This window comes from Rhipicephalus microplus, chromosome X (assembly GCF_043290135.1).
Source record: "Rhipicephalus microplus isolate Deutch F79 chromosome X, USDA_Rmic, whole genome shotgun sequence".
In the NCBI taxonomy this organism is placed as follows: Eukaryota; Metazoa; Arthropoda; class Arachnida; order Ixodida; family Ixodidae; genus Rhipicephalus; species Rhipicephalus microplus.
Window position 1 is genome coordinate 459470936 of NC_134710.1, and position 17682 is coordinate 459488617.

The 17682-nt window shown below is 43.2% G+C and overlaps 1 protein-coding gene across 8 annotated transcripts in view; it reads left to right on the forward strand.

Annotated features, from left to right (window-relative positions):
• LOC119160840 (putative phospholipase B-like 2) overlaps nucleotides 1-17682 on the forward strand; it is a 181469-nt gene that overhangs the window by 85422 nt on the left and 78365 nt on the right. For all 8 annotated transcript variants that reach the window (XR_012887707.1, XM_075880671.1, XM_075880672.1 and 5 more), the window contains one exon: nucleotides 11869-11984. Coding sequence is in view for 7 of the 8 variants with exons in the window: in XM_075880671.1 (XP_075736786.1) it covers nucleotides 11869-11984 (116 nt within the window). In the remaining variant the exon portion in view is untranslated. The remainder of the gene's footprint in view (nucleotides 1-11868; nucleotides 11985-17682) is intronic.

The window sequence follows — 17682 nt, forward strand, 5'->3', positions numbered from 1 at the left end:
GCTCAATGGCCTTCAGAACGGCCAAGTCTTCTTTTTTCTGTAGTAGTGTAGGTAATTTCAGAGGCTTGAACGTGTAACTGTAGTAACCTCTTACGTGTCGCTTTTTTCGGCTGGATGCTTCATGTATTTTTGATACAACATTGCATCAGTCCCATAATGTGAGGTGTCAGTGTTGAGATCAAACAGTAAAGTGAAGTCTCATAGGCGTTGGAGAGGGTCAGAAGAAATTCTGTGCACCAAGTCATGGTAGACTCTCTCACGTTCGTCACTTCATTTAAAGGGAACATCTTTTTGTGTTAAACGTGTGAGACAACTAGTTTTGACAGCAAAGTCCTTTATGAAAGTTCGGAAATGTCCTGCCAATCCTAAAAACACATGCAGTGAAAGGACGTCATATGGTTTCTTCAACTGAGAGATCTTCTCGACGGACCCTTGTTTCGTGCTTTTGGTGTCCCCCTCGAAGACTCGTCCAAGAAACACAACCTTTTGTTGAAAGAATGCACTATTTTTAGAATTAACCTTGAGATGTGTCAAGCTCAAGCCGTTTAACACCTGAGGCAGACGGTTCTGATGCTCAGCCTCTGTTTTAGAGAATACTATTATGTCGTCTATATACACATTACAAGAAACACCAAGGAATGGCCTTAGCAGGTGATTCATCATCTTCTGGAACCACGTTGACGAGTTTTTTCAACCGAAAGAAAGCCGGTTATTCTCGTAGAGATCGAAACACATGATAAAAGTTGTGTACATTTTTGTCTCTTTGGTTAGTGGGATCTGCCAGAAGCGTTTGGTTAGTGGGATCTGCCAGAAGTGTGATCGTTATGGTAGAAGTGAAGGGTGATATTGATGGCCGTATGATATCAGCATCTAGAATCTGCTGCAACTCTTTTTTGAGCTAAATCTTTCGCTCTCTTGACATATTGTAAGGTGATTTTTGTATGATGGTAATGTCAGTGAGTTCAAAAGGAACCTTGTGTGACTTCATCGCCTGAGGATAGCTTTCTCTGCCCACAAGTTCACGGTAGGTCGTCACGGTATCAACCGCGCACTTTACAACTCGTAAATTATCTTGTTTACCTTGATATGTCTCGTTCCTTGCTATGGGCTTGACTATAACCACATTGACCTAGTATACATAGCTTTAATTTCATTATATCTGGTCTTGATAGCAAAAAGTCGTACGTCACTCCCTCTACCACCAACACTTTGCTCTCGATTTTGTGAACCTGGAACTCGATGTTTACAAAGGCCCACTGATCATGCAACGTTACTTTTTTATCATAAGCTTGTACCCATAGGACTCTTCCACTAGGCACGCGACGTGCATCCACCGTCTTGGCATTTGTATTAGAAACAGATGCACCATGTCTATGAGAGCCATCTTTGGCTGGTTTCCTACTTTGACGAGAATGTTAAGTAGGCTAGAGCAACTTAAATAAACAGTCTCATTTGGAGTCATCTGGTGGGATTGATCACGCTCATTTATTAGTTCTTTTTTCTGTTGAATCCTCCTTAGCTTCAGTGTTGATATTATTCACTCGACATCTTGGAGCACGCCAGGTCAAGTTATCCGTGCTACTTGCGAGGTGGCTTGGGTCTCGTTGATCGTGGCTTGACCAGTCCACTTTACTCCGACTGAAACAGCTGCTTGAATTAGCAGTTATGCTTGTTTCCGAAGTTGATATTATGTTCTGAAGACACTTCAAGAGGTCATCTAGAGTTCTTGGTGACTATATTTGCATCTGATTCAAGACTTCAGTGTGTGATCTATGCAATATTAAGGCTACTACGGCCGTAGATGGAAGCAAAGGCTCTGATAGCTTTAAACTATGGCGTTTCTCGAAGAAGTACTAGACAAGAAAGCTTTGCTTGGACTTGAAATTAAGTGCTGTACTCCATCTATGTACTGAATTGCTTACGAATGCAGTCAAAAGTTTCTTCTTCCACTGACTCCAAGAGTCGTCATTGTCTTCCTGAATGCATATTTCATAACACTTGAGCGCAACACTTCTCAAGTAAACATGCATGTTAGTGATTTTATCCTCATCAGAGAATCTTCTGTTTTTTGAAGTGGCATATTCGTAGAACTCAAGCCAACTTTCTGGACTTGAAGACATATCGTCTAAGGCATCAGGCTCTACGAATTGAGGCACCGGTTTCTCAGCATTCAGAGAGCTTATAAGGGATGTCATTATTTGGTTCTGATGCCCAATCTGTTCCTGTTCCAGCTGAAGAGCTTTCAAAACGAGGCTCACCTCTTCCGTTGAAGACCGTGATCTTAAGTCTCTTCGACGCGCTGGTTGAAGAACTAGGTTGTAGAAAGTTGCCACATGCAAGTTCACTTTTACAGCACCTTTCCGTCGTAGCTCAGTAGTGTCCATAGCTGCCTTTACCACAACCAGGTTCACGAGTTCTTCCAAGTAGAGCTCACAAGGTAGGTTCACCATTGCTTCATCTTGAACTTGGTACTTCGGAGAGGTGACCTTGTCCGCGGAGGTCTCGTCGATGAAGAAAGTCCCCCACATGTTGGCTTCGATGGTCGGCTGCGCCAAAACAATGCAACGTTCTTGCGTGAAAGAACGGAACAGCATTATAGCCTCAGTATGCAACTGGCTTCCATATTAATCTGCTTATTTCTAACCTCATCCTCTTCTTTCCTGCCCCGGCTCTTGTACTTCTTTTTCTCCTGTCCCAAGGTTAATACCACTTCAAATCTGTTTTACTTTTCGAATTTGAGTTTTGTGTTCCCTCATTCAAAAGCAGAATGAAATTTGTATCTTTGTTCCACTTCACCTAAGCAAATTTATAGGTGGAGGGACCTTAGTCAGACAGAAGTAATCTGCCTTTAGTCCCTTGAACCTAGGCAATCTTTTTTGTCTGAATAAACAGTGAAATAATGAATCGTATTGCTCCGCAAGAATGTATGACGTTGTCTTCCTCCACGGCTGTAGTAGAAAGACGTGTGTTTGGGCAAGGTCGTTGATATTGATGGAGAAACAGACGAGTGCCATGAAACAGAGACCTAGACAAGAACACACAGGACAGGCGCTCAACTTTCAACTTACGTTTATTCAGCGCATACAAAAAATTATAATAGCTACCAGGAAGATATATACCATGCGTTAAGTTGTGTTAACATGCAATAACATTCGGTATTAGTGCGCTGCCATGATGTACTGTTTCTCGCCAGGTCTTAGCACTTTTGCTATCGGGTGGACACCTCAGGAATGTTATCGTCCTTCCTGGTTGCAGTTATAAGTTTTACATGTCTGGTCATTAAATCTCAGTTGAAAATTGAGTGCGAATCCTGTGTGCCTGTTGCCTATAACCCCGTTTCACAGCGCATATCCTGTGTGCCTCTTGCCTATACCCCCGTTTCACAGCGCACATGTGTTTGGCATGAAGGCTGTGGTTAGTCCAAGGTTGAATTTTTGTAAGCTGACTTAGCTGCTTTCAATATCAGAAAAATATGCTATATATATGGCAAGAACTGGATGAATGGGAATACTGAAGGTTCTTATTGAAAAAATTACGCAAAGCATGTTTTCACTTTTGCATCGCTCCCAATTATAGACAGTATTGGCTCAGAGACCGTTGGGCTTGTGCTTAAGTATATTCGTCGTGGCAACACGGCATGCCCTTCATAAAAAATACATATGCGTAAATAAAACGCTAGCCTCAATCGAAGATGGTTGTTTATGCACCTTATTGAAAAATTACAGCTGTACAAATGGTCCTATTTGTTTGTTTGTTTGTTTTTTTGAAGATTTCTGAGCTCAGTGGTGGTAACTACAGAGCTCTTCAAGAAGTGCCCAAAAATTCTAAAAGAAAGAGCAGTGAGGCATTTGACAATTTACCTTGGCTGTTTCTACAGTGGCACACGTTTAAAGATAACTTCATACACTAAGCTTAGTAATAATTTGAAATACTCCAAACCTTCCTAGTCACAGAACAGGCAATTTTTTTTGTCAAGAACGCATTGCTGTAAAATCAAAGACGCTATAAATATATGTCATTTCCGTGGACGAATAGACTGTTTTTGAAGTCCGAATTCATAAATAAATGTTTAGGTATAATTAGTTTAGATGGCTTCGTTCGAGCCCGCATGTGTCTGACAAGAAAGAGGACCTGACAGCAATCTCCCAGTTGTTCCATGTTTATGGGGAAAAAAACCTGAGGGCTTTTGGTAGACGCTATGCTGGAATAGTGCAGGGGTGATATGCAGGATCGGCCGAGTTTGACCCAATTTTAGTGAAACTCGAAGTATTTCTGAGCTTTGGCGACACCTCCTTTTGAATGAGTCAACAGTTCGAAAACGTCAAATCGACCCCCTAAGCACGCGGAGTTTCATTGGTTGCGATTGAACCAATGGTTGCATAAAGGACGGTTGGCCACATTGGGCAGTTTTTTTAAACTAAAAGCCTATTCTTTCGCTTGTGTGTCGTTCCACTGAGCGTAGAAGTGCGCCCGTGCGATAAAAATGTCAGAATTTTTGTGATGGTATTTTAGATGCACTGGCGTTTAGATATATTTTGAAGTTTTTAATACCTGTACCAAGTCTGTTTCAAAATAATCAGCATGGTGGCCTCTGAGATTACTACGGGCCAAGTGTCTTACAACAACACGACCACAGCTAAACCCGAGGCCACCTGTTTATCATCATGGTCAGCCTGTGCATTCTAGCGCGCTGCTTTACCGGAGCGCGTCTTCTTTGTTGTCATCGTACTCAGTACCCGAATACGTTGCGGCTGAATAATTGGCTATTCGGCTGGGCGGTCTACTTGGCTAGTTAGGCCAGGACATGCTATGATTAAGCTAAATACGGCAAGTCATGGTAAGGAGGGGTCGTATGTAGCCAGGGAATGGCATACAGGCCCCCCTCCCCCCCCCCCCCTCCTGCCCGAAATGTTTTTTTTCTGTGACATAGGGAGCGAGAAATGACCATTTCAAGGAGGTACCTCTCCCGAAATCAAGGAGATAACTCTCCCCTCCCCCCAAAAAAAAATTCTTGCTATGTTTTTGGGCTGAGGTAATTACGCCACATCTTTAGAAGACTATGATAATGAAACCATGTAAAGCTAGGAACAGGCCAACTATTCATACTAGCTGAAGAGCTAACTAAATCATGCTAATTACGCGACGTTATATATAAATATGCGAGGTAATGGTTTGCTAACTAGCCCCCACTAATATAAAGCCAATTAATATTGTGCTAATCAGGATTACGTTTCATAGCTTCATACTGATCGTAGCCTTGCTAATTGCACCCGACATTCTTTTTTTATTGAAAACTTATCAATGAAGACAAAACAGCTCAGTGTGTAATGGTCGTTAAGTAAATTAGTGCAATAAAAATCAGTGCAGTGTGATGCGGTCTTCACTTTGAAGCCGACCAAGCACATGAGTGAACGACCAACTTAAGACGCTCCAAGAAGCTGTGCTATAACAAGTTCCACTATGGCTCCAGTCTTGCACAAGTAATGTAAGCTCACTAAATTATTTTATATGCATAGAAGCTGCCGTTTAGCGTTCACAGGATCACACCCTTGACGGTCACACCGGCATCGTGACAGTTACGAGTTGAACTGCAGCCTTCTAAGAATCAACGAGTTTGTATCCTACTTCACGTGACAATCATTTTGATTGACAGATTCCCGCGGGATAGTTTGGATAGCCCACCACGTTTGCTCTTGAAAAGTGACATTACATACGTCGAGTGGCACGATTAATTTATCAGCTTTAATGCGCAGATTATGCACACACGCACGCAGAAAAAAGTGATATCACGCGGCTACAATGTCTTGCATTCAATTTTACCGTGCTCCCGACGTATTCAATGACAGCCACGTTCCAGCCATGTTACGAGGGCCCACGGTGACCATTTCTTTTTTAAATTTATCTGCAATACTTGATAGAAGTGAAACGAACAGCACGAGAGTGCTGCGTGCACACCCTTCCTGCCTTTGAGAGTGGGAAATTTTATGCTCCAGGTTCAATGAATTAACCTTTCCAAAGAGGACAAATGCCCACGAGCATGCCTGTGGCAGGCCCGCGTTGAGTTGTCAAAAAAATAGCGCGACAATCCTGTTTGCGTTGCTGCACTGTTAGAATGTTAACTGAGTGGCGGGGCTGACGTATTCGCACGAAGTGCTTCTTTTTTATAACCACTGCGATTGTCTCACTTGCGTTTCCGACGTGACGCGCGTCCCTATAGCCATTTTTACTAACGCTGCTATCACGCGTTGCGCACTGTCTGCCTGTCATGGCCACTGCAGAGCGAGCTAGAAGAAAACTCGTCGGCCCGACAAGCTCGGCTCATTCTTCATAGCACCCCAGTACACTGCTTCTCGGCTATTTTATTCGCAATGTTCATAAACAATAGTCATGCCACCTATCAGAATTCAGGAGCGTCCTTTCAAGGATGATCAGTAGGCACACGCTTCAATGCGCCCTTGTTCGGCGGTGCTAGCCGCAGTGTAAACGCGTTAGCAAGTAACGAACACAAACCATTTTGTATATGTCCTGCATCAGTGAATATATTGGACCGCCCGTGACACGATAAAGCTGATTTGTTTTCGCGAGACGCGAAGCTTTTGTGAAATTGAGTGGCATCTCGTGCTTTCGAATATAGCCCGCAGAGTACACATGTCACCTTCTCAAGATTTTCTGCAGCCATTTGGGATAGTTAAATGCTATCGTCTGACCATTACAGTTAAAACTCGCCTTGTTCTACCTGCGTATAGCATTCGTCAGTGCTTTCGGAGTGCATGAATCCCATAACATTTAGAGTTCGCGGAAAGTACCACAGGCTCATGATTTGCATTTCCAAACCTTGGTCGACACTGCGCCGCTTGTTTTTTACGTTTATTGATAGATGGCAGCACACCGCAAGCAATTCCTTTTTTCTGGGTATTGTAGTGAAATGATCTCCGCAGTGTCCGCACCAGCGCATTCTCAGATAAGCGTGGTGAGTGACGCCATGTGAGTGTTGTGCGTGGTGAACGAAGCGTTGTTGGTGCTATCGAAGTCGTTTGACGGAAAGAATTCTACTGATTGTCTTCAGCAGGGATGTTCAAAGAAACCATCTTGACGTTGAATATATCTCACTCGACGTGCGTGATTGTCGACGCGCTGATAGTGACAGCGACGATGAACGATCTGCTGCTAGCTCACAAGCAAAGAGTTTCAGTTCACGTCCCGTCGTCCGTTAATCTTTTTTCACGCTCGTAAGCCACTTTGATTGCATTTATTGTAGAATATTCTTCAGTGAGCTCAAAATAAAACCATACTTTTTTTCTGCATTGAATGTATTGCAATTACAGGGGATATTACATAGCGCCGCATGCCGCCAACACGCCCGAGCTCGACAGCGAAGCGAAATAGTTAGAACAATGAAAGATGCAGTTACGACTATACCCCACGCTAACTTCTCCTGCACTTCACCGGTGCCATCCGAACGACGTTGTTGTTCGAGAAATTTTCGCTTGTTGACGTTGCGAAAAGCATATGCGGGTCGATATCCATGTTTCGATCGCGCTGATGGTACCTGCAACAACCCCGTACAGGGAATTGCGCAGCTGTTAGACAAAGATCATGGCTGTGACACAAGCGCTACTTAATGAGAAGGTAAATGCTTGTGTTCCGTTGAAGAAGCAGCAACATGATGTTTACAGCGCAAGTAATGACGACGGCGTAATATGTTTGCAAACCATCGCTAGGTCAAACTGTTGGCTTATAATACTTTTGTCCGACTCATACTAGAGTACGGAAACATAGTATGGTTTCCTTTTACTAAGCAAGACATCGCTAAACTTGAAGGTGTACAAAGAAAGGCAATACAGTTCATTTTTAATAAGTATGGGCCACACGAATCTCCTACGGTGTTAATGGAAACTGCTGGTATAGATACTCTTCAGCGCCGAGCCAGAATAGCTAGACTGAAATTCATGTACTTAATAGTTCATAACAAAGTAACTATTGATGCCACGAACTTCATAACAAGATTACAAATCCGCTCTACCAGACATAACCATACGCAGATGCTCACTGAATACACCTTCTATACCGACTGTTTCAAAAACTCATTTTTTCCATTGGCCATAAGAGAATGGAATAACCTTCCCTTACATATCATAGAAAGCACATCACTAACACAGTTCTTAACTGCACTTGAAAGCGTACCTTGAACCCTGTCAGACAGTTTTTTTTTATTGATGTATGAAACTACACCTGTCACAGTTCTTCATGCATTGTCTCTCTAACTTTTTTCTTTTCAAATACCAGAAACCCCACAGCATGCATTTGTCGCCTCGCTCTAAAGCACCACTGTGTAAAAATGCTTACAAGATAGTCTCACAATGCTTTTTTCTTTTTTCTCTTTTTTTCCTTTTTTTCTTCCCTTGCCTACGGTTTTATTATGCGAGCCTGCTTTCTTTATATTATTGTGCCACTAATCGCTCATGAGTTGCACTTTTTTTATAATTAGTTGATGTTTCCATTGTATCACAATTTGTGTTATGTTGTATTCAACTATTGTATATGCCCTCCTGCTATGATCCCTTTGGGATTGGCAGTATTTACAAATAAATAAATAATAAATAAATAAATAAATAAACATTAGGTCTTGTGCAGCCGCGACGGCGTGCTACTCACTAGTGGCCTACTACTTCGGCAAATCCGCCACACAGGCTCGGCACTGCTGATCTCGGAGTGCCCTTCAGTTCATACGTGAATTCTAGTTCACGCATTTTTCCGTAGCGCGCATAGGACGACGCAAAGCATCGTTGATACACGGTTGATCAGCTGACACCACCACCCTTTGCACTGCGGCAAGAAGTGACGTAGCAAACAATCAGCATTTCCCCTCGATTGGGAAAGTGCTTTCGTTTGATATACATTCATTCGACAATAAAGAGTTCATCCAGTGAAAGCGGCGTGAGGAGTACGTCTGTGCGTCCTATCTTTTCTTATGCGAAATCGCGGGTTGATCATTCTTTCACAGCCATCTTGGATTGCACGTCGCGCAACCTATAGGCCGTGCGCATTGCGAATATGCAATGTGAGCTTACTGCTCAACACTTGCAAGACATATATTCGCACTTGACAGGCTCTACAAGCTCAGGCATTGGGAATTTCCCTGGCTGGCCAAAATGAGTGTCGACTGAAACAATTATTTTCATCGCATGAGACGAATCTATAAAGGCCCACAGGGCCAAGAAACCGTTAAGTGCTCATATGGGGTATTTTCCTGGACTCATTGCACTACCTTTCAATACTGTCTTAACAAAGACCACGGGCGTCATATTGTGTTAAAATTGCAAACTATATACTTCGCCCATCAATCTTCAGGCTTCAGCCCAGCATCTAAATTCACAATAACTACTTGGTAATTGATTCCACCTGCAATACACGTCATCGCGCAGGGAATCACGAACAAAATCTCGGCTCTTATCGCTAGTGCTGAAACAGTCATCTCTGTTTTTTTTTTTGTTTTTTTGGCACCAGAGGTACGCTGGTCACATTCATGCTTTACTGATGTATCAGCCACTCTCCAGTGTTCGTTCAAAGCAGCGGTTGTGCGAGCAAAGGCTACTACCGTCAGCTTCAAGACCCCCCCTCCCCCTCCAGCGACATCGACGGCTGCAAAACTTTCCTCTCTTTACGCTATATTTTTTCTAGTCAATTACGAATAGCCTCAATGACGGGCAAATTTGAGTGACCCGAGTGCAGCCGTGCGGCAAGGAATGTACGAGCACTTGGCACTGGTCTTCAAGATTAGATATCTACTCCATCCTTCATTCGAGAATAGAAACCACGTGGCATTTCAGTAGCTACCTATTCATTGCAATGAAATAGGCAATGAACTAGCTGACAATGCTGATCAGTCTGCTCTTCACGGTGACAAACACGAGACAATACCACAGTCATCTCAAACTCATCTCACATGGCGAGCCTTAGTCATGAAATTCATTCCCACAAGCGCCGGGTCATTGTGCCATTTGAAAGAAATTATTTTCCATATACAATGAATAAGTACTTTCTGACGGGGATTTCATGTAATGTTTTAAAAAAACAGGTGTATATTTATTTTCACAGTAACTAAAATCTGGACGCCAATTATGGAAGCATCAGCACACCACGCGAGCTTTGATACCTCCGCGTGGTCTTTACCTCACGAGTGGATTACTTTTCAACAGGAGGTATCGCTCCGAAATGTTCGAGCGAATGCTGCTGTGACGCCTTCAATTAGCGTGACGTTGGGCTAGACGAACACAACCTCAAGGTGTCCATTTCACGCCGCACCAGTGCGCGAAGCACACCTGAACCACCTTGCCCCGCCGCGGTGGTCTAGTGGCTAAGCTACTCGGCTGCTGACCCGCTGGTCGCGGAATCGAATCCTGGCTGCGGCGGCTGCGTTTCCGATGGAGGTGGAAATGTTGTTGGCCTGTGTGTCAGATTTGGGTGCGCTTTAAGGGTATAAATTTCCAGAGCCCTCTACTATTGCGTCTCTCAGAATCATATGGTGGTTTGGGGACGTTAAACCCCACATATTAATCAAAACCTGAACCACATTTTATGAACATGCCCTGGGCTTCGAGCGGCTTGTTGACGCCATCTGCGGAGTGCGGGACTCTAGCACACCAGGCCGCCCGACGGGCAGCGGTAGATGTATACGGTGCAAACCACATGTTCCTCCTAAACTTCATAGACAAAACGAAGCAGCAGAGTTTTGTGCGATACGTATTGATTGCGTAGGGCAAACTTACGGAATAAAAAAAATAGTGATTGATCTGTGGGGTTTAATATAGATTGATATGTGGGGTTTAACGTCTCAAAACCACCATATGTTTATGAAAAACACTGTATGGGAGGACTCCGAAAATTTCGACGACCTGGGGTTCATTAACGTGCACCCAAATTTAGCACACGGGCCTACAGCATTTTCGCCTCCATCAAAATCTTAGCCGCCGCAGCCGGGATTTGATCCCGCGAGATGCGGGCCAGCAGCTGAGTACCTTAGCCACTAGACCAGCGCGGCGGGGTGGTCTAATGGCTTAGGTACTCCACGAAAATTAAAACCCAACAAAAATAAAATTGTGCTTAAGACCACACCCGCGTCTATAGGTACTACTACTACTCAAAAAAGTCACAAATCTTTATTCTTTGCGAAACCACGATTCGTATGCGACCCATGGACAGCGTATCTAAGACCACTGGAACACTCCTATAAAGAACTATCAAGGACATCTGATCGAATGCGATTTCATCAAGCGTGGCATGAGCGCTGAACACGCATGCTATCACACAAGGATTACCACAGTAAACAATATTGAGAGGTTTAACCTATGTTATCTGTAATTATCGCAGGCACTTGTTGCTGTAGCACTATATCTCACGCTTACCACAAGGAGAAGAAAACATAAAAAACGATAAATAGATTTTAAAAGTGATATGTTAACCACTCAATCGTGCACAAAATAGCGAAAATCAATGTTTAGCTTCACGATGAGCTGGCAGCATTCGTACCTGTTGCGCCAACAGAGACTCCAAACTGAGATAATATTTAGTGCAAATACTTGTTTGAAATACACGACGAATGTTATGCTGTGGATACTTTTTCATGTGCAGACGCCGCTAATTTCACTCGCAACTTTTTCATCGGCGTCTTCAAAATCTGAAGTTTGTGAAAGACGGTGCACATGCAAGTAGGTAGTACGCTGTGTGCAACACGGTGTGGCCTACTTTCTTTTTCTAAAAAGTGGAATATTATAATATAAGCTGTTTCAAATACTAGTCCAAATAATTAATCAGCTTCTCAGAGAAGTAAAATGCGTTTATAACAACAAAAATTTACGATTGTCGCAGGTTGACATGGTCCTAACGCAGCTTAACGCCATTAGCGCCGGAATCACCGCTCGACAGAACAAGGTGCGGTTCTTTTCGCCACAAGATGTTGACATCACTCGTGCCAACATGTTACTGTAAGTTCATATAATACTTGTAGTATAAGACTTTGGAAAGTGGTGTTCAGAAAGGCGGTCGGTGTTACGTTTTTAATCAACTGCCCCCTTTTAGCAGCACGTAATTAACATAACAGAACCGAGAGAAGTCCGTAATTATGGCGCTGCAAAGTATGACGCAGACTGAGGAGAAAAAAAAGAGAGAGAGATAGAGAGAACACTGGGTAACCCGTAAGCCGGCGCTTAATTTATTTCCTGGATGAACAGGCTTAGGTGCAAGATACAACATAGGAACACAGAGAAGGGCGGGGGGGGGGGAATTACGTAATATAATAGTCGTGGACGAAATGTTAAAAAAGCATATCAACCTCCGTGTGAAGCAGTGCCACCAACACGTGCTATGAGTTACTTATGCGGCGATATGGTTGCCTTCAAAAGGTTATTTCCATCTGGAGAGAGGGTGATTAAGGGAGTGCTAATGTACACTTCACTGGTGTATTAAATTCTTGGGTGATTTCTTCTTTTCTGAAAAGCAGCGCCCCAGAACTATTGCGTCATGAAAAGTACATGCTCTGCAGCGTCTCTCATAATCATTTGGTGGTTTTGGGACGTTAAACACCACATATCAATCAAACTTACATTCTCCGTGGCCAGGAGTCACAAGTGATAAGCCGCAGTGAGAAGCCGTGAAGTGCCCTCGTGCATTCGTGCGCGCCCTACTTTGACAAGGATTACAAAACGAGCCACACCTTTGTATATACCCCGCCGCGGCGGTCTAGTGGCTAAGCTACTCGGCTGCTGACCCGCAGGTCGCGGGTTCGATTCCCGGCTGCGGCGGCTGCATTTCCGATGGAGGCGGAAATGTTGTAGGCCCGTGTACTCAGATTTGGGTGCACGTTAAAGAACCCCAGGTGGTCGAAATTTCCGGAGCCCTCCACTACGGCGTCTCTCATAATCAAATTGTGGTTTTGGGACGTTAAACCCCACAAATCAATCAATCAAACACCTTCGTACCTAATAGTGTTCTCAGCACTCAACTTGCATTGAAACGATTAAAGCACGAGCATCGCCTCATTAGCTTCAGTAACTGAGTTTCCTCAAACATGTAACGACGGAATGACACTCGCCTAGAGCAGTGGATTTGAAATACGAGCGCAATGCTTAGACAGCGACAGGAAAGACACGGACCTGCCTTTGTATCGGGCTCTTATTTCAAACCATCACGAATTGCGAACTCGCCCAAATAACCACTTAGAGCACTTGGATACTCAACATGGTTGATTGGGGAGCTGTCCGCAGCTGCTACTTCATGTTAGCTACAACTTTACAGTTACGCTTGAACTATATAGCAAAAGCGCCTTGCACGCCATATATATATATATATATATATATATATATATATATATATATATATATATATATATATATATATATATATATATATATATATATATATTTATATATATATATATGTAGCATCGAACGCATTATTCGAAGGTCGTAGGTTTGATTTCTTCTCACGGCTGGTTATTTTTTCACCCACTTTTTTTTCTTAATATTTACATTCCATTTGTTCTAATAACTTCCCCTATATATTCTTTGGCATTATTGTCTGTTAGATCTCATTGATATTTGTCAAAACACGCAAAAACGAGCCCTTAGGTATACATCTCTTTCCCTTAATCATTAACGAAGGTCTCGTACTGGCAGACTTTCTGTCATTAGGTTGTATACGAGGGTCTATTGCCAGCTGCCTGCTCGTAATAAGTTCACGTGCTACGTGACGCCACACAGGCTCATAAAATGGTGTTTCACACTGGCCGCTTGGCTACAGGTGGAGCTGACTGACACTCCCAAATTTAAATTCACATATAAACCCCAAAAAGTGTGTCGGGGGAAGGCCGCTGTGATAGCTCAGTGGTTATAGCATCGAACACGTTTTTCCAAGGTTGTAGGTTCGATTCCTGCTCACGGCTGGTTATTTTTTCACCCACTTTTCTCTCTCCTTATTTACATTACATTTGTTCTAATAACTTCCCCTATACATTCCTTGGCATTATTGTCTGTTAGATCTCGTTATTATTGTGTCAAAACATGAAAAAACGAGCCCTTAGGTATACACCTCTTTCCCTTATATATATATATATATATATATATATATATATATATATATATGTGTGTGTGTGTGTGTGTGTTAGGTATAATAACAGCATCGCTAAGCGCATACTTCTTTTTACATGCAACGGCAGCTAATGATGTCGGCTCGGTGCTCCAGAACCGTTTGATTCTGCCTGTACATCTCTGAAGGAAAAAAATCTGCTCCGACAAATACACGTGAGCGCCAGTTCTAATTTGAATTATTTATAGCATGCGACTGTGTTGTGGATATTTAGTAATACAACGTGGTAATCAAAACGATCACAACTTTAGTCATTTGTACATGCTCCATAGTTTTGGCACGTTCCCGAGGTTATTAACAGCAGGTTAGGCTATGGAAATGTACACACCATAATGTTTTGAAATCATATTCTATGCAAATACGCCATGAGCTACACTGTTTGCTACGTGTGCTTCCGCGACCGTGGTATACAGGTGAAGGCGGTGGACCCGAAGTTGAAGGAATCAAATCCCAGACGTGGCGGCCGCATTTCAATAAAAGCGAAGATTCGGGAGCCCCATGCACTTAGGTGCACGTTAAAGAATCCCCAGATGATTGAAGTTTCTCGAGAACTTCTTGACTGAAAATGCGATGTGTGATAAAGCAGTTTTGGGTTTTCACGAGTGCCACAGCTGAATTACTCACTGTAGAGAAACAGCTGACTGCAAGGCCTTCAGCCTATACTTAGGAAAAATTGGTTTGAATTGATGATCTTATGAAAAAGATTGTTATCATTTGTCTTTGTCTGATGAGCACAAACTGGATAAAGTATTTTTTGGTACGCACAGTAATGCGGTATATTGCTCTATTTCCTGAGTTTTTTAATGAGAATATTATCACGTATTGTCACATTATGGAGGACGCCATAGTGCACGTAAATCGGTTGTGTAACTGCTACTGTTTCTTTTGTAGCAACATATTCCGTAGAACTTCTAATATTGCACGGGTGTTACCGCATTGCATGCAAGTACACTTCGCTTATACTTCTCGACATGGTTCTCTCAAGTTGGTGTACTGAAAGCGTGCTTCACCGATAGTATTTACCTAATCAGTACTTCGTTTAAATGTCGACCCTTGCAACGACAACGCTAATTAAACCTTCATTTCCTTATACAACCTCGCTGTGAAGCCTTGCCCACGGTTGGGCTGATAAGTGTAATAACATTTTTAATAATAATAATATTATTATTATTAACAATAATAATACACAAATTATATTATAATAGTTATATTATTACCATCACGATTAAAATAATAATTTTGAGTATTGAATCAATGTTACTTTTTATTATTATTCAATTCTTATTGCAAGGACCACAGTAGCTGCGGGTTGCAAGGACGCAGAAAACACGCTTGCCTATCAAACGCCGGAGTATCACGCTCGCCACAGCAAGCGCGAAGTCTTGAGATAACTCGTGGTTTGAGATACGCCACGTTTCGAAGGGAGCAGCCCCGTAACGCGCCTGTCTTGCACATTCTCTCGTTGCTTGGCGCCGCGGCTGCAGCTGTATTTGGTCTACAGAACCGCTATCGGTCGTGCAAGGCCAAAGAAAGTAAACAAACAAAAGTGGGGAAACGGCTGGCCCAGTGACTGAAGCAGCGCAAACAATGCTGCAAGATTATGATTCCGGAAACCCATCACACATATAGCGCGCGATTTTAACGCGATAGTGTTGGAAAGCTCGTGTAGCAGAAATCCCGGCGTCGGCGTCGGTTCCATTGGTTGTGAGCGAAAAATCGTCTCTGTGTCTGTGAGCGAAAAAGCTAGTTACAGATCGCCGTGGGAGGCCACTACTTGTTCACGCGTGCGAACGTGATCACACTGCAACAGCCACGCATTCGAAGACAAAAAGTGCTCAAGGTCACGAGGCGCGGTAGTTTCTTTGCCACTGCCACCCCTAATTGCTTAGCTTCCAGTGCTTTCATCGGGACGAGAGAAGAGATAGTGCAATTGCACCATCCGACAAACCTTTGTAACTCCACTCGCACTGGATGGATTCTTAATATTTTGCGGCGTTGAATTCGTGAGGCAATAAGCTCTTCTAGTGAAGTCCTTCCATGGTTACTTGAAAAAGTGTTTCAGGGCCCCTTTAACGCGTTTTGTTGACAGGTGTCACAATGAAAACGAGCCCGTTCAGTGATTTGTAGGCGCATTAGGGAAACATCAAACTCCATTGAAAAAGGCCCAGATAGTGCAGCCATCGCCGCTAAAAACACACAGGATCTTTTCAACAGCTCTAAAAATGTACAACTATGTCGATATAGCAGAAAATATATCATTCCTTTTCAGAGGCCTTGATCAAGGAAACAGCAAACGCTAGATAATGTGCTGCTATCTGTGAGGCATTGTGAGACTCTTTATGGCCTCCGAGATGGCGAGCGCGCACCGTCTATCTTGGAGGCCATGTAACTCTTGCTCTAGATCAAAAACATGTATGTACCATTCGCGTGCGCGGGCTGGTACGATCTACTGTGCGTGTGCGTGTGTGTGTGTATAGCAAAACATAATATTAAGTATACAATTAGTGGTTGAAGGCGCACCAGGGGCTGGAGCTTGCTATCGCGTTTAACTCTTAAAGGCGAAGCTTAAGGATCCCCCAATTTTTCGTCGCTTCTTTTTATTTTTGTTCTGCATAGTTGCTCCACAAACACCTCTTCTGACGGCCAATAAACTAGTAGCCACGCCCATAAGCGAGTACCAAAAATGCAAAACAGGCAAGAATCATTGGGGCAGTGCATGCTCACATGTGGCCCATTTCAGACCACGTGTTATCTGTTGATGTCGCCCGAAAAGCCCCTAAAACGGCCTTCCGGCGTCCTGAAGAAGCGTGTTTAACTCTCTATTCCGCATGTATTGTTTACATGCTATTGTTTTAGGCCACGCACTATAGCGTTGTACACTGGCTTCATACATCTCCACGTCTTATACTAATCGATACGAATGTCCTAAGTAATGAAATGAATTCAAAGTATGGTAGCGAATGGGCATAATAATTTGTAGGCTTTACAAAGAGCGCCATGTATCTGATGCAATGCCTAGTGTTTCAATAAAGGTTCGAGTGCACATGGGGAAGCAAGTAATAGGGGTAAAATGCCAAGCAGCAAATTTTATGGCAACAGAACTTAAATATTGTAGTTACTCTTATCGGCAGCTTTTGTACCCCTGATTCCACCACCTGGTCACAAATGCAGATTCTTCACTAAAAACAACCTTTGTCATGTGTTATTCAGTCAATCGTAGACGATACTTGGCAAATCCAATGCGTTTTTGCTCGTTCATAATGATATGTGGGCTTTATTGGCGCAGTGACCATGCTTGGCCAAAAAGCGCCATGAAATTGGGTAAAAGGGTTTCAATGGGCTGTGATTTTCGTGGCCTGCAAGGGAAGCGAGATATCGTAGTGTTACGCGGCTGTATAGTGGCTACGTTCTATTTTTTAGAGCATCCACATCAGAACACGACGAGGATTCGAAGAACCGTAAGCGGATCTCCACATCTCTCACAGATGGGTAGGTTACCGTCAGACAAAAGGTATCAATATTTAGAGTATGTGTGTCCCA